This window comes from Sturnus vulgaris, chromosome 12, assembly GCF_052056855.1.
Source record: "Sturnus vulgaris isolate bStuVul1 chromosome 12, bStuVul1.hap1, whole genome shotgun sequence".
Taxonomy (NCBI): domain Eukaryota; kingdom Metazoa; phylum Chordata; class Aves; order Passeriformes; family Sturnidae; genus Sturnus; species Sturnus vulgaris.
Window position 1 is genome coordinate 7,270,550 of NC_142254.1, and position 17,615 is coordinate 7,288,164.

The 17,615-nt window shown below is 43.2% G+C and overlaps 1 protein-coding gene across 1 annotated transcript in view; it reads right to left on the reverse strand.

The window, feature by feature from the left end:
* Nucleotides 1–5,509, reverse strand: part of URI1 (URI1 prefoldin like chaperone) — a 40,811-nt gene extending 35,302 nt beyond the window's left edge. Inside the window, exon 1 of the mRNA XM_014881626.2 lies at nt 5,032–5,509. Within this exon, the coding sequence (XP_014737112.2) occupies nt 5,032–5,106 (75 nt within the window). The 5' untranslated portion in view covers nt 5,107–5,509. The remainder of the gene's footprint in view (nt 1–5,031) is intronic.
* Between the last annotated feature and the right edge of the window lie 12,106 nt (nt 5,510–17,615).

Consider the following 17,615-nt stretch of genomic DNA (forward strand, 5'->3'; position numbering starts at 1 on the left):
TAAACATGTTTGTGTGGCTACAATGTTCCCAGGCTCCCCAGGTACCCGGAGAGCAGCAGACCAGCACAGACACAGAACTGCCATGATCTAAGCCCAACATCTCAAGCAGGTTTTGCAAGCTTTGATGGAGTTTATGGTGCAACAACTACGCTGCTAGCAAAACCTAAGCTTAATTGGCTTAAAATTGCCGTGAGCTGTGACACCTGCCTTACAGACATAGCTGCAGGCTGTGGTTCAGCTTTCAGCTGCAATCCTGAGGAGTAAACTCAGCACCATCCCTCCCTGGCTCCTACTACTCAGTTAAACTGTCTCATCCTCCCAAGCTCGACACAATCTGCTGACAGACATTTGTAACCACATTAGGGATCCACACTGTATGAAAAATAGTCCAGGAAAGGGAAAAAAAAAAGGCAAAAAGGTCAACAATAAAGTTTGGTTTTAAGGTGGATCCCAGCCTAGTTCACTGAGGACTGTCACAAATGTGCCACCCTAAAACTGCTAAAGGACTGAGAAAAGTACACACAAAAAGATTAACAAGTTGTTCAAATTTAAGTCATTTGGACAACTCACATGATCCTTAATGAAAATTTTGAGCAAGTGTCTGAGACTGTTGCTCCTGTCCTGCAGCCTATGCTAACAGACAAGAGAAAGTACAAAAGCAGCACCTGCACAGTGCAGCAGTGTCCCCATGTCCTCACCACACAAACAAACAGCATTAGTGTACCTGCTGCTCTGAGTGCCTCAAGAGACAAGCTCTGAGCCAGCAGATCCACCTGCAAGACTGGAGGCTCAGACAAAAACAAAATACAATTTCGCAACCTCAAAGGATGAAAGAAGCACTTGAAGGAAGAAGCATCCAATCTCCATAACCTGAGAAGACAGGTTACAAGCTTAACTTACAGAATGGAGATCTGCAAAGATACTGACTATGATTCCCAAATGGTACCCTGGTCACTGCATCTACTCACAGCATCTGCAGACAGCTGTAAGAGCAGCACAGTTCAGGAACATTTAAATTTTGAGCATATAATCTCATCTACACATTTTAGTTACCAATGAGGTCGGACACACACAGGCTTGCCCTCTCCAGAATAAAGGCAATGCTCTTAAAACTCTTTTGTGAATAATCTCCTTCAATTACCATTAAAAAACCTACTGAAGATCTGCTAATTTATTTCACAGCTCTTGACAGTATATAAACTAGTGGGTATTTAACTCATACTAATAAGAACATGGACAAATATTGACTAAAAAAGTAAAAGTGATGATCAATTAACACTGGAGGAACAATAAGTATTCCATAAAAAGCTTCCAGATAATGACTGAATTAGCCCTTTTACTTGAATGCAGCACATGAAAAAACATTACTGGAACCACTGGACAGGGTGTAGTGTATGTCATCAAAAGTTTCCAAAAAGGTAATTGTCCAGGTACCTTTTAAAAAGGAATAGGGCAAACAAAGCTTCACACAGGTTCTTTTTAAAAGAAGCACATCAAACCAAGTTTCAGACACTGTTCCCTTTTCTCAAACAGTAATTGTGCAAAATGAAGTCCTGCTGCACTAGTGGCTCATACCCAAGCTGCCTCTGGATTCTGTAAACTTGGACACGGGCTGGAAAAAGTGCAAACTATGGGAGAGCCTGCACTGGAAAGCACATCTGAGTCTCATCTGTGAGCCCACAGGCAAGCACTTCCAGATTTCCAGTGGCTCCTGCAGCACCAGCATCAAGCGTACAAGACCCTACTTTGCTTCACTGCTCCTTTTCACACTGCAAGGACAGCTCTAGAACTGCCAAGTTGCTGATTTCATGGCACAGATATTACTTGGAAAAGACAAACAGAAGCAGCCAGCCCCAGAAGTAAATCATGTACGAAGAGAAAACAATTTAAAAGAGTGTAAACTTAGGATTCTGTGATTTGTTTCTCCATAATCCACCTACAAGTCGTTTAACTGTCAAAAAACTTTAAGTACTCAGAATCTTGAAAATCATTCGGAAATTAAAGATCATACAGCTCTATAATTTAAATTCATAAAAATTAAGAATATGTCATATGCACAATGGCCAATAAGAGCTGCACTCAATCTAATTGTGCTTTGCTGTCATGATGAGTGACAGAAGAGTCACTTCCTTGTCCTAATTTTTCTAAAAGGAAAATATAAAAATGTGTTTGTCAGTGCAATACCAAAAAAAAAAAAAATCATATTGCCATCTAATACTGGAATCCTTTAGATTCTCCATGCCTGTGTCTGCACTCTGCAAATGCCTCTTGGGTCTAATTGGTTCTGTAATGTCTCCCATTACATGTATCGTCATTGCATTGCTCAGAAACTATAGAACATATCATCCCACTGTAAATCCACTGTCTACACAAGCCTTTCCACATCACACACATCTGACTTGTCAACTTCCCATCAGTTAGTAATCCCAACCCACTTGACTGCAGGAATAAATGTATATGAAAAATAATGTTTAAACACAGGCCCTATAGCATGAGAAACGTCCTATTTAAATATTCATTTTATAATTCCTGTACTAACTTGCAATAGATTTACTGCAGTATTTTCAGCTAACATATATTGCTTTTACAAGTAATCCATGATATATACATTATACTCTTCTTACAGAAATACTCAAAACTTTACGCAGGCATTGTGCTTCCAATGATGGTCTTTATCATGAAAATTACTAGATATTCTTCTATAATTTATCCCCAAGATACACATTCTAAGTCATGTTTTTATACAAAGTGCCTTTAGTAGGAGCACTGAAAATTGCTTCTAACAGTTTGGTCTTACTATCACCACAAATTAACAAGATGAAATCTGTCCAACAGGCAAGCAGTCCTAAACAAGAATTAAAATTACTTTTCACCAGGGGTCCTAAACCTGGAAGTTGCAGCGTCCATCTGATTAAAGACAGAAAGTCACGAACATCCGTTTCTTTCAGTATTTTTAAGCAGGAAGGAAGCCTCAGTACACAAGTTCTCCAAGGCAGCTCTTTAGCACTTCAATGCTCAAAGCCATAGCTGAACCAGGGTTGTATGTTGGCCTGGGTGTTAAAATAACCAAACACAATTCAAATATTATCTTTAATGCTGCAGATAGGTACTGCTGTATTTCACTAAAGCTTGCCTTCAGATTAATGGGAATAAATAGGTTTCCTTATACTTACTCAAGCATCACTAGGACAGCACAACATGTCAGTAATTAAAAGAAATGTATCTGCCTGCCAGTATATAGAGATATTGTTCTGGCTAAGTAACCTTACTATTTTCTATGATCCTCATACTACAATTACTACTTTACCGAAGTACTGGGTAACTAATTCTCCTTCATCTTTGTGCTGAGACAAAACAGGAGCCTTCAACTTCAGTGATTCTGTGGGGAAAATACAGATCTCTGAGAAGAGGCAGCTGAAATGAAAAGACCTCCTCCATCTTAAAATACAATATTTTTGTAACTGAAAATACCGTTGTAATCCAATTATATATATTCACTGCATAGAGGGAAAGCCTCCTATATCTTCATCACAACACTCTATTGTAACCAAGATATGTAGTTCTTTAGTATAATTTCATATTGAAGCTGAAGTGTTCCATTTTTTTCAGCCAATTTGCAGAAATTATGTAAAGTTTCTCTATGATAAAATATAACTTTGGTACATCAGCCTAACAGAGGCTTAATTAATGGTCTCCTGGGCCTCTTTTCCACTGGAGCAGATCTGTTTAAGAAGAGTCTTAAACTTGCTTGCAGAGGGGTCTTACCATGAACTGGGAATAATTCTCTGTGGCTATGGCAGATGTGTGCTTACACATTAGGCCTGACACTAACGTACCAGGGAAATTATTCTTCACCAGATTCCACCACCTCGAAAATTAACCAAAGGAGCCCAAGCAGGTGAATTCCTATCACCAATTATTGGCATAATGGATTCCAATCCGTGCAGAGCAGACGATGCAGAGGATCCCAGCAGACCCTCTTACTGCTCATCCCATTAATGCTCAGTTGGTTACAGTAATGGTCTAATGGGTATTCAAAAGTAGACACATTTGTGCACACATCATTCCAGACAAGGCATATTTTCATACCACAAAGGTGTTACACACTTTTTATCAACTAAACCAGCATGTGACAAAATACAGGCTGGGGACAAAATCTTCCATTGCAACTGAGGAACTCTAATGTGCATCTCACAATCTGCTTACAAAAATTTTAATCACATGAGCAGAAAAAGTGAAAGGTCTGCAGACTGGGTAAACGTACTTGTGTCAATAGCACCCTGCACATGACCACAAGTTATTTCCACAGCGACTCCTCCACCCACACAGAGAGCTCACTGCAAGGCTGCCATCTACAAGCCCCAAATCGCACTCCTTAAGTTTTCAGGACCCACTGGAGTTAGATCATGAGTGACATCATGAGCCTCTGAACTCTTGGGAATAACTTCTGCAGAAAAATCTGGTTCTTTGAAAGCATTTTCAAATATAAATGATGATTCTTAAAGCAAGTCATGAACAACTAAGTTTTGATACACGGTCTCTCCAAGCTGGCCCAGGAGCACGCTGGCCTCGGGCATGACGCAGGTCACAGACACGGCTGGGCCCGGCGCGGGCAGTTTTGAAGGCGTGACTGTCCCGGAGGCCGGGAAAATCACGGAGAGGCGTGAAGAGGATAAAAGCAGGGGTTCACGGGCGCGCTGGTGCCTATGGCAGCTGGGGCAGTAGCGGGGAAGAGGGTGCGGGCAGGGCCTTCCCTCCTGCTGCCCGCCGTCCCCTTGGGGCTGTGTCTGTCCCATGTCCGTCCCGTGTCCGTGTCCCGGGGCCGTGTCCGTGTCCCGGGGCTGTGTTTGTTTGTCCCGGGGCCGTGTCCGTGTCCCGGGGCTGTGTTTGTTTGTCCCGGGGGTCTCCGGGGGTCCCGCCTCGCCCGCCGCCCGTGACGTCACGCGGCCACGTGCCCTCCCCCGCCCCGGGCCCCCCGGGCCCGGCCCGCGCCCCCCGCGCCCCCCGGCCCGGCCCCGGTGCCCTCTTTACCTTCTCGTGCTCCCGGCGGAGCCGCCCCACCAGCGCGGAGCTCAGCGGCGAGGCGCCGCCGCCGGGGGCCTCCATGCGGGCCGGGCCGCGCCGGCGGTCTCCGGGGGAGCGGGCAAAGGGAGGGGAAGGAAAGCGGCCGGTCTGGGCCGATCTCCTCAGCAGGGCGAATGAGTCCTATAGAAATGTTTGTGCAGGGCGAAGCGCCGGCACCAGAGCCGCATCCACGCGGGGGCCGCCGCCGCCTGGGCCCGGGGCGCCGCCGCTGCCGGGGGAAGAAGCATCTCAGTGTCGCATTCTGGGCCGCGCCGCCGCCGCCTGGGCCCGGCTCCCGCTGCGCCGGGGCAGAGCCGGCCGTGGGTGCCGGCGCTGGGTCCGGCCGCGCCGCCGCCCGCCCGCCTGCTGCACTCTGGGTACGCGCCCGCGGCCCGCGGGAGGCACCCGGCTGCGAGCCGCGAGAGGCGGGCGCTCCACACCCCCTGCCCGGCCCGGCCCCCGCGCCGGGCTCCGGCACCCCCGGGGCTGCCTGGCAGCCTGGGCCGGCCCGGTGACCCCGCGGCCCGGTGCTCGGGAGCGCAGGCCCCGGGTGACAAGGCCTCGGCGTCAGAAAGCGAAGCAGCGGCTGTGAGGCGCTCAGATGGGCCTGCACTAATCCGGGCTCCAGGCAGAGACGGAGCCGTGTGTCCTTTGTAACTGCGAGGTGCTGGCGCAGTCAGTGCCCTCGGGATGCCGGCTCTGGGGAGGGTGTGTGCACTGGCAGGGCGGCTGGCGGTGAACAATCATAGAAAGGACCTTAAAGATAGAATAGATTCATCATGAAGAGACCTTCAAGATCATCGAGTCCAACCATCTGCTCAGCGCTACCCCTGTAACTCCACGTTGCCCAGTACTTGTGCCAGACACCTCTTAAACACCTCCATCACATCCCTGGGCAGCCCATTCCAATGCCTGACCCTCCAACAGTGAAATAAATTTTTTACATCTCTAATCCTCACATCCCCCCTGCTATGAGCAAGGACACCTCCTAGACCAGGTTGCTCAAAGCCCCATCCAACCTGGCCTTGAACACCTCTATGGGCAGCCTGTGCCAGGGCCTCACCACCCTCACATGAAAGAATTTCATCCTGATATCTAACTTAAATTTCCCTTCTTTCAATTTTTACCCGTAATACTTTATCCTTTTTCTAGAGTGGGCTGCCATGACTTAGTAGATTGCAAAACATTCATTAAAATCACTTAAAGCAGCACTCAGACTTGCCAATTGGAAAACTCACTACAAGGGAAGCAAGTGGTGTACAGCCAGCCTTGGAATACCCCAGAGTAATTTATGTACAGCAAATTCACTAGCTAGATGTGTGAATGCCATCAGACACCTCCAGTGTACCACACTGGTGCTGGAAGGGAGCCACACTTTAACAGAGTGCTGGATGGCACTGCTGAAGGCCTGAGCAGCTTCCCAGGTGCTTGATGCCACCCTAGCAGGTGTATTTCAACTTGCACACTCCAAACACCACAGAGGTATGTTCAGTCAGAGACCTTGCATTTAGTGCTGAACCTTTCCCTTGAATGAGTGAGGTTTTTTTGTTGTTTTATGTTTGCCAGTAGAATTGAGAGGCTCATATTGTCTCCCTCACAGGGATTAGTAAGTATGTCATAAAATGGGGCATCATGCCTACGTTTAGATCAAGGGTCTCCTTCTCCTGCCAAACAAGCAATACTTCCTTTCCATGAGCAGGACTAACCCTGTACACACCACAAAATAACTGTTTGTGTTATACACATAGCACAGTATTTGCTGTGAACTTTTGTAAATCCATGTTCCCATCCCCCTTGAAGAGCTTCTTAAAGCTCTACAGATGAGGAATTTAGAAACAATTTTCAAAGCATGGTTACTCAAGCTGGAAGTTAGCTTTTAGCCAGACTTTAATACAGCTTCCAATATTGCAAATAAAAATTTGCAACTGCAGCTGGGTAGTTTGGTTTTTGAAATAACTACATCCATAATCTTCAAGAATAATTGAAAGTTAACTAAAATCTCTGGCATGTATTTATCACTGAGGGAGGGATTCTGGATCCTTTAAATGGACAATGGATATATATCATGACAATTGATATATTGTCATTAGAAAATGGCTCACCAGCAAAAGGATATCTTAAGTTTAAACAGGTTATAGGAATCTTGCAGGCCTTCTAAATGCCTGTTGTAACTCCCTTTAAGCCTGCTCAGAACCTCTTCAGGACTTCATGTCAGCCTCGCAGAGGAGATACTGCAAATACAGGTAATTTTAAATGTTCTGGTTGATTCCATTTCATCTAAACTGGATTGGAAGATAAAACAAATGCACAATATAAAGATACAGTATCTTATTTGAGATTTTAATTTTTTGCCTGATATAAAACACCCTTAAGTAACAAGAGGAGCCACAAAGCAGGAATTCTGTATCACAAGACAGTATTTTCTAAATAGCGTGTAAAGACATGCAGTCATTTCTCTTGGTTCCTCTTCCAAAGACTTCACCATTTCCTATGCCTTGAGTACACTATGAGTGCACCATTTAGTCACTGAATGTGTTGGGCTGAAGGCCTCTGACAGTTCCAAAGTGAGAGGCTACATCATTATCAGAGTAATGACTGCTTGTGTTTGGTTGTACTGATGATAGTATGGAATAGTTTATGGCATCCTTTTGTACATTTTGTTTTTCATCTGCCAACGAAGAAATGTTTTAATAGTGACAAACAGATGGGATACAGCATTTGCCAAAGATGAGCATGAAGCCTTTCTCACATTCTTTTGCACTTATAACCTGTACAAAACCACTGTCACCAGTGAAACTCCATGGTTTATAAAATAAATCAAATTGAAATTTGGCCTTCTAAGCTGCAGATTTTTGTTTACTTGTTTACAATATTAAATCTTTAGATGCCCTACCAGATGATTTTCATAAAACCTTGGAAAAAACTGTGGAGGACTCTAATTAAGTGAGGGAAAGGCAAATAAGCAAAGCTTACATGATCTCTTCCAAGGGGCTGGTTTAGTGCTCAGCAGACATGCCCGTACTGGAGCTGAAGACAGGGCTGCTGGCAGAGCTTCTTCTGAACCCCAGGCTGGTCAGATTGGTTGAACATCTAGAATGAGAAATCAGTGTCATGTTTTCAGTTTGGATATGAACAGGTCAGCTGTACCTGTGAGAGTAGTGGATTAGAAGCAAAGTCTTGGAGAGGTCAAGTTAAGTTTGCAACAGAGAACCTCACACCAGGGCTCTGGCTCAAAGACATTCTCCTTTGGCAAAGAAGTCTATGCCTTCTCTCATACTCATTCAAAGTCATTCATCACTATTCTGCAAAGACAGCAGTCACAAGGGAAGAGGAAAACAAGGAGTGGACAAAAAGAGAAGGCATGGGAGAAAATGCCCCAGGCAGTCTTTCTACAGAGAGAAACAAAGCTGAATCCATGACCCCACGGTTTTGCAAAACCAGAGGCTTAGGTCTAAAAACACGTATTGCAACAAAAAGTTGTGGATGAAGACAAGAGGGTTAAGAATCCTGGAGCTCACACATGTGCAAATACATGCAGAGCTGTGCTAAGAACAGCAGTTGTGCAGGGATTGGCTGGAAACTCTGTACTGGGGAAAAGCAACAAGAAGGGGCTCATCATTATCAAGCAGGAGAAGAAGTTATCCTGAGACAGAGCTCCCATGAGACGAATGCAGCTTTGGAAAACAAGATGTGACCCATGTGGTCAGAGATGTGACCAGCTCTGTTGTCAGCACATGGAGACAGTCTGAGAACAGCAATAGTGAATGAACTCCCCAGGCCATGAGCAGGCTCCCTGATCTCCTTTAGGGAAATTTCATACTTGGTCTTCTGTCATGAAAAGCACATGCTAGAACTGTTAGAAAAAACCCAAAGTAGTATCCTTTTGTTGAAGCTAACCCATCATCAAAATGCCATAAGAACAAGTCCATCTTAGGATTGTATATATAATTCTGGCTGCAACACCCACCCTGCATACTTATTATGAACTTTTAGTGATTCTTAAATTCCTATGAAAGATTAAAAGCCTTTCCTTGTTCTGTAATTTGCCAGGAGGATAAGTGCCCCAGCAAATATTTAAGAATAACTGTCTCTACTCTGCCAGCAATAACTGAATTATTTTTTTCTATCCAAAAGTTTTATTCTGAACAAAACCACTATCAGCTTTTCTAATGAATGTTCTTTATGTTGCAGATAAGTCGTTTTGTGCCTTCCTGTTGAAAAAAAAAATATGACCATGAGTCCCTCTCCTTTGGTAAATAAGGAAGGCAACCACTGGAGCTACTTTTGCAGAGCCACAGTCAAAGCCTGCACCTCCCTCAGTTTAATCAGCCTGAAACAGCCAGTGTTTTCTGTTCAGATACTGGCAATGAAGTCAAACTACTAGACACCTTTCATTGTCCAGACATAGAACAATAAAGATTTTTGTATGGTTGTTAGTCTGAAACATCAGTGTACTGACATTAGCATGTTCCTCTGTCCTGTCGTTTCTCATTAGAGAAAGGTGAGAGGCTTCAGGAATGACACCAACATGCTACTCTTTTTTTACTTAAATATTTATATACTTTATATACTCTTTTTATACTTAAATACCTTAACTCATGCTGGAAATTTTAGAGCACTGGTGATAGCTAAATATTTATGTGCTCTGTGTCACCAACTTAGCCACACCCTTGCTATCCAGCCACACAACTATCCTATGTTTAACATTCTGATATCTGAGAACTATCAAGCTGATGTTTCCTCAGGTTCAGTTTTTGTACAGGGTTAATTATTAAGTAGGTTGATGTTCATTTGTCTCTGCAGGGACAACAAGGGGCCTGATTTTCTGGTTGAAGCTACTGGATCTTAAAGTCCATCAATACAGTGTGTTTTGTTTCTGCATTGGTGGTCATGAAGAGGAGTCTGGATCTGTGTATTGGATTCAGTCAGGATACAGAAAATTGTTGGAAATAGCCCATACATATGAAGACACACATTCACATTATCACACACATCTAGGAGCAGCTAGTTTAAAAAAAGCTGGGATAGACTGTAAGCTGTCTGGTGAGACCATCTGTAGAAATTTCTTTTTTCCTGATAAAAAAGGCATCGATGTAAAACATATATATAAGGCAGGATAACCAACTATTCGTGTGCATTATGCTTTAACCTTGTTATGTGTTTGCTAATAATAACAACATAACTTGTTTTCATGTTACCATCACACAGTAAAGTTCTGGGCCCCTCGCAGCGACACAGCTGACTGTAGTCTAGCTGCTATTCTGTGAGTATTGTCATGGTTGGTTTGGTACATGAAACTTGGATGCTTTATTTGTATGCTTTGTAGTTGCTTCTGCCATCTTCGATTAGTATCACCTGGAAATCCCTGCTTTTCTGCATGTAGTCACACCCAAGAGGAAAGCCTGACTCGGAAAAGATTAGTGTCACTTTGCTTTTTCCCCCTCATCTTTTCCCTGTAAAGGATGAGAGCTTTCTGATCCTGGCAGTGTATCAGTAAAGATAGCCTAGATACCAAATACCTTAAGGGCCTCAATCTCTTCTCATATGTCCCAGAATTAAAGCTGAAATAACTCTGTTGATTTCAATGGTGATTTATACCTGCATTAGTGGAAGGAGAAACAAGTTCTGAGGTTTGTATGAGGGATACTATGAAATTTATTCTCTTAGCTTGTTAAACAGAGTACCAACTGCACATTTCCATTAACAAGAAGATTGTGAAATTAAGGATGTCTGTCTTTCTCCCAAACTATTTACTCCCTTATGCTAAGGTGGGTGGTGAGGGTGGCAGCGTGAGAGCAGCCCTTGTACAGACTCAAGGGGCAGATTTAGAGGTCTCCCACACCACAAATGTACAAATTCTTTTCTGATGTTTGGGTTGCTAACTCTCTTCAATACAGCAGCTCTCAAACAAGCACACACAAACCAAAGCTGGTAGCACAAAGTTTGTATGAAAGCAAAGCCTGCACTTCACTTTTGCAAGCTAAAACCTTGGCCCACAGCAGTGTGTTTAGTACAGGTCTTGCATCAGGTCCAGCACAAGCCAGCTGGGCCAGAGCCAGAGAGAATTCTCAACCAGAAGTGGCCTTGTTAAATACTCTTTACTGGGGATGTTTTTCTGCCCATTATTGACCAAGAGCAGGTTATACACCATTATTTTTTGTGGAAGCAGAGGCAGCCAGTTTGATGTTGTTAATGTCTCAGAAAACTCTTCCTCTGGTTTCCAGTTTGTAGGAGGGGTACCTGCTAAGTGGGCATTCCCACTGCCTTCTTTCCAAGTGATCAAGGGGCATTTCTCCAAATAATTTGATTCTTGTCTCTACAACACAGCAAGCACAGTAAAGAAGCCCTAAACTGCTTCTCAATTTTTTACCTGAGTTTCTGTGGCTGAAGTAAATCTTATAACTACAAAGGTTGGGATTATCATTACTTTCAATTAGTAACTTTGTCTATCCTTTTAATTGTAATTTCTTATTCACTTCAGGGAACTATTTACATATATTTACATATATTTATTTATACACTTTAACAAATGTACTCATATTAAAACAGGGCATTTCCCTGACAAGCTTAAACCTGTTTCCCTATCATTCGATTTCCCTTTCATTTCACCTTTTGTTTTATTTCTTGGCATTTTTTTCTATTTTAAAACACTGCACTTTGTTGCTAAAGGCACCTTTGGTTTCCAGATATCCTTCCAATTTTGTTTAATTCCTCTCAGTAAAATTGCAAATGATATTGAACATTACACTGTTTTTTAACAAAACAACTGGGACGGGAATATGACAAACTAAAGGAAGACATAAACCACAGTCCTCTACTTCTGCCACTACAAGCCAAAAGCATATTACAATTCATTCCTGCAAGTCCTTTCTTAAGCATGTAATCCCAATTATGGACACAGTCCTCATGGCTTCAGGGAAGGTAACTTGTGATCTGGACTCTCCTTAAGAAAGAAAAATCCACTGACTTGCCTAAGAAAGGGTTTCTCTGGAAGCTGTAGACTGAGGAGAGTCAGAGCATGATTTGAACTCTTTTTTGCATAACCAGATCAAATCTGGCCTTGGTAATAGTGAGAAATTATTACCATCTGAATTCTAATCCATGGCATATGCAATTGGGGCTGGGTGGTCTCATTATAACTTCTAGGAGAGCAAACCTCATCTCATAAACCACCACTGCAGGTGGCACTTCAAATGGAGGTCTGCACGCTCAGCGGTGAAACTCCACTTCTTGAACTCACAGAGCATTTTTAGCAAAGGAAATGCAACAATGTCAGTCATCTTCATATTTTCCGACCCCTGAAGATTTCCACGAGAAGTTTATGATCATTATTTGGGGAAAGAAAAAAGAATAAAAGACTTTAATTACGTATTTTCTGTGGAGTGATGTAATCGACAAATATTTAAGCAAACATCAGTAAGATGACCCCAACACTTAAGGCAAGCAACAATGAGCCCCAAAAAGGGGAATGCTTCCAAAAGATGCAGTCTGTGCTTTCAGGACACATGTACAAATAATACCAATTTTATAAAGCACAACAAATTAGACTCCTGTGCTAAAGACAACTGGGTTTTTCCATATGCTTTGGCATATCAAATGTAATTGACTTCATTGAGTAATGCTTTTGGAGACATTCAAAGTGTTTTAATAATTTGAAGTGGGCTCCATATCAGTTTACAGGAAGAGCCTTAACTGGTGTCTGTTTACTCACATTTATTGGGTTCCATTGCAAGGAAGGTCCTGCCTGCCCATCTCACCTCATTTCTGTTTTCATCTCCATGCAAACCTGCTCCATTCTGCCACAGCAACAGCTAGCAGACATCCTTGAGTGGCATCTCTGTAGTTTAAAATTTGCATGGAAAATTATAGCTGGCCCAAAAGCAAGTCCAAAACATTACCCATGGTGGCAGGACTGGAAGGGCAGCACTTCTGAACACCTCCTCAACAAGAGGGTGGCAGCTCAGTGAAGAGAAGATGCAGCAATATTTGCCATTCTTGGGAGCAAAGATGTTAGGGCTGCTTGTCCATGAAGAGCCCTGCACTTTGGGCCAGACATGTTTGCTCTTGGCTAAAAAACAAGTTTTTGACAGGAGACAGCTTGATAGGGAAGTTGCTGCTAAGGCATAAAAGTGTTGCTGGTGAACCGAAGACATTACTGTAGCTCAGTTAAGAGCAGATACCACTTTTATATTTGATTTAAATGTATTTTGAATTTATTTGTTTTCAAAAGCATTTAGAATTTAGGGGACATGTATACATATATAATAAATCAAAATAAGTGAGGAAGTAACAGCATAAAGGACTGAAGACTTCGAATAATATGTTTCATTTTAAAATTACAAGAGCATAAATGCACAAAATCTTAGAGGCCTCCATCCAACAAAGCACTTACATGTATACTTAATTTTAAGTCTCCCTACAGTCACGCTTTGCTGAATTGAGGCATAATAATGGCAAACTTCTAGGCCAAATTCTGGACTGAATTCAGTAGATGCAGATGTCTTTAAAAGGAAACAATATGTGTATGTAGAAAGCACATCTCTAGACACGCATGCCTGATCGCTTGCATTCATGTTCAGAAACTGTCAAATGCAGCAACATTTGTTTCCCCTGATTTAAAATACTTGCCTTGTTTGACACAGAGCCACTTTGCCAGCAGAAAAAAATGGTCTCTGCCCAGAAGGCCTTACAGTCTGAAATTTGGGCAGATGAATAGCAGGTAAAATATAGAAAAGGATGAGAATGGAAGAGAGCTGAAGTAATAGGCTCACATGGTTATTCATTATAGACACGTGTATTCTGTGGTTGCCAAGTTATAAGTTTTAAATATAGAAGTTTACTTTTATGTACAAGTAATAATTATTAACAGAACACAAATCTTAGGGGGCTCTACAGATCATTTTGACAATCCAGAGTGAATGGGAGTTTTGCCACTCATTTCAATAGAGTCAGGCTTTTATTCTGTGAGACTGCTTTAACCCATATGTCCCCAAAAGAGAGCACACACAAACCTTTATAGCCCAGCAAGCTCTGCTCTGTCCTACAGAGCACCCTGGAAACTTGGGTGCAAACATCTGGCAACTCCCAGCTCTCAGAAAGAGGAAGTGTCATTCATCACACCTCTCTAATAAACAGCAGCACGCCGAGCAGCAACAAACCTTCCCCAGCCTTTCTTTACAGCCAAGACTCCCAATTAACCTCATGTCATCCAGAGGCCAAGTAGGAGACACTCTCACAGAAGAAGACTTGCTCCACAACACCTCAACCTGCAATTCTGCCACGCTTTTCTGAGACGAAAGGGGAAGCACACAGTGTAGAACTGCTGGGGGGGAATGTCTGTGCACATGGCCATGCTCATGGCTCCCACCCCTCCTGCAGCCCTGGGAGCTCCTAGTGCCTCATACCCTCAGCAGACATAGGAAAAGGGATTTAAAACTGTCAGGCAGCAGCTTTCACTATTAACTTTCAGTTTTGAAACAGCTGAGACTTAGAGGCTTTGAGGAAATCTGGGTCCGATTTTTATTTTTAGATAAACTGCCAGGGAAATAAATCACACAATAATGATTTTCAGTAATTTTTATAGGAGAACTGACAACTCACTGTGGTGACTCAGTATTTGCAGAGTACTCTACAATATTGTGTAAGCTCTTTAATTTCATCGATGATTGAATGAATTCAAAGGGTCTGGGCTTTGTTCCTGAAGCACTTTGGAGATTTTCAGCATGAGGTGGGAAGAAGGTAGCAGAGGACAGACTTTGCCCATGCTGTTGCAGTAGACAGTTTCAGGAATCATGCAAAGACATATGGAATTAACATTTCTTCTACTGTATCAGAACTTTCACCTCACTTAAGAGAAATAAAATTCAGTTATTACAGAAACTAATCTTAATAAAGTCACTGGTAACGTTGGAGTAATTACAGGGGTTGGCCATGCTCTTGCCCTGTTGCAGGGAATCTGTTTGGGAGGAAAGCTTTCCAGAAAGATGATTCTGATAAGAAAAAAAATCTTTGTAGTAGTAGCAAAGAAAACACCCTAAAACTTGGGTTGCTTTTTTCCTTTGTGAGTTTGGTTTTGTTCCTTTTTGGTTTTTTGGAGGGTTTTTGGTTTTTTGTTTGGGTATTTTTAAACTTCTCTCAAAAACACCCACATGTTAAAGAGGAGGCTCTGCCACCCCTCTAAACTGAGGCACAGGCTCCTCGGGCTCTGAGTAAAGAAACTGGCATTAGTTCAGTGACTATAACCCGGCTCCACGCTGTCTGAAAGGTCCTTTCACAGGGAAGTTAATGCAATATCTTGGCCTGAATTACCTCCTTTTTATCACTACCTCCATGCTATTTAGATATAGATTTTTTAGTTAAACGTACTTGTTAAATTTTAATGTTCTTTTGAAACACTGATGAATTCAAATACCACTACATGCAGCTTGCTGGGTCCAAAGAGTCACACAGTGGGAGTGAAGCTGTACTCGAGCCATGCTGAAGTAGTTTAGCTGGAGCAGAGGATTTTTGTTTTTTCACTAGAAGCATGATGTAATAACCACCCAGCTGATAAGCTTTAACTAATTTGCAGTTTCCCATTTATTCTTATAAAACACTGCAGTAAGCTATGGTTGGAGTAGGTCTTCCCCCGGATTCCATACAGTGTGAACTGATTTTCTCCCTGCCACATGTTCAGCACCCCAGACACTCAGCTGTCTGTGTGAGACAGGCATGCCCTTGTCCAAAGGGTTGCACAGACAGTCCCTGTCCCCTGGGCACGGGCCAGGCTGAAGGCAGCCACGGCCAAGTACACACAGCTGCAGTGCATTTGGAGTATTGCACACACTCACACTTTGGAGAGAGCTAACTCTTAATGTAGCAATAATAGGAGCAACCAGATATTATGTGAATGAGGGGAAATAAATACTGGATTCTTTACTTGTAAGTGTTCTTTTGGTTGGGATGATGGTTTGTTATACAACTGAAATGTGAGAAAAAACAAGGAACCAGTAATTTCCTCTTGCACTCACAAGACAGCACCAAATATTTGTTGAAGTTCAATTATGATGGGCAAGGAAGTATAATGGCTAGGTCTGATTATGTCAAAGCAAGACAGGATTACCTACCTTGACATAACCAGCTACCCCAACTTGCACAGCAAAAGCTCCTAGACCACCAAAATAGCTTTGCATTAAGTTTAATACTTTAGACTTTGATTAACATCTTCTACTAACTAAATGATACTGTTCAGAAACACCTTGTGATAGTCTGAAGACCACCAAGACAGGCAGAACCCATCATGAAACCCAGCAGAGTTCCAGCAGGCACTTTGAAACAGCAGCTTTATTTCCAGTTTCCACTTCAGTTTACAGACATTGGTTCTTCTGACACATTTCCCTGCTAGCTGAAAAAGCTCCCTGTACCCTGTATTTTTTTCCCATGAAGGTGCTTATACATTATAATTGAGTCACTTCTCAATCTTCTTTTTATAATGAAAGATAGAATAAAACAGCCTGCGGCCTTTAGAGCATAGGCAGCTTTCCAGAAGAGTTTATGAAGGAGTAGAGGAAGTCTTAATTTCCCTATTTACAATACACTATCAGTCATCTCCCTTTTCAAACTTGCCAGAAGCTTTTGATTCCTTTTGGAAAAAGCTGTATACTCACATTAAAAAGCATATAAGCACGTATCAGCTCAGATAGCCCTTGGTCCCTCAGCCTGTTTTTGTGGACATGAGCACTATTTATGACAAACCAATTTGGACTTGCATGGCAGGTAAAAATGAAAATCTTGTCTAAAGCCAAAGCTCCAGTGCTACTTTTAACAGCAGCTTTTATTTCACTGAAGTATTTTCTTTTCATAGAAGTAGGTTTCAACTCATCTTACACTGAGATTTGAGAGAACCCTTTGCAGATCCCAGTGTCATTACAGACTGTTTGCAAGGGCTGGCCATTGATTTCTGCCAGCACAGGCACGGATGGACAGGGGCTGCTCCCCTCCCTGCACCTTCGGGGGGCCTGCCCAAACCTCTAACACAGAGCTATTTTCTGAACACAAGAACCAGCACGCTTGGCTGGTTTCTAGCATAAGCACCTGTGTATGATGTCATTATCAAATAAGGACTGAGAATGGAGAAGTGAGTTTCACCCCTGGTGCAGCATCCCCCAAGAGCTGTGCCTCAGCCACCCCTCTGGGAGCCATCAGGGTGGCACAGCTGCACAGACCTGCTCAGAGCCAGGTGTGTGCCAGGTGGCCCCTCCACAGCAGCCTGCTCCTGTGATGTTACACAAATCCATCCCTGCCTTTGTTGCTGCCCAGAGGTGGCCCAGCCCCTGGAGCTGTACCCAACAGATCCCTGTGAAAGCCTTGCTGTCCCTTTCCTGCTTTGCTGCCTGTGGCAGCAGCTCTCCTTGCTCATACTGGAGACCCATTTCCATGAAATTTGGCAGGGGAGGCTCCCCAGTGCCCTTTTCCCCAGTGCCCCAGCCACCCCTGCACTGGGCCATGCAGCAGGGACATGCCTGAGCCACTGGTAATCATGGCTTGTAGGAGGAAAAAGCTGCTCAGCTCCT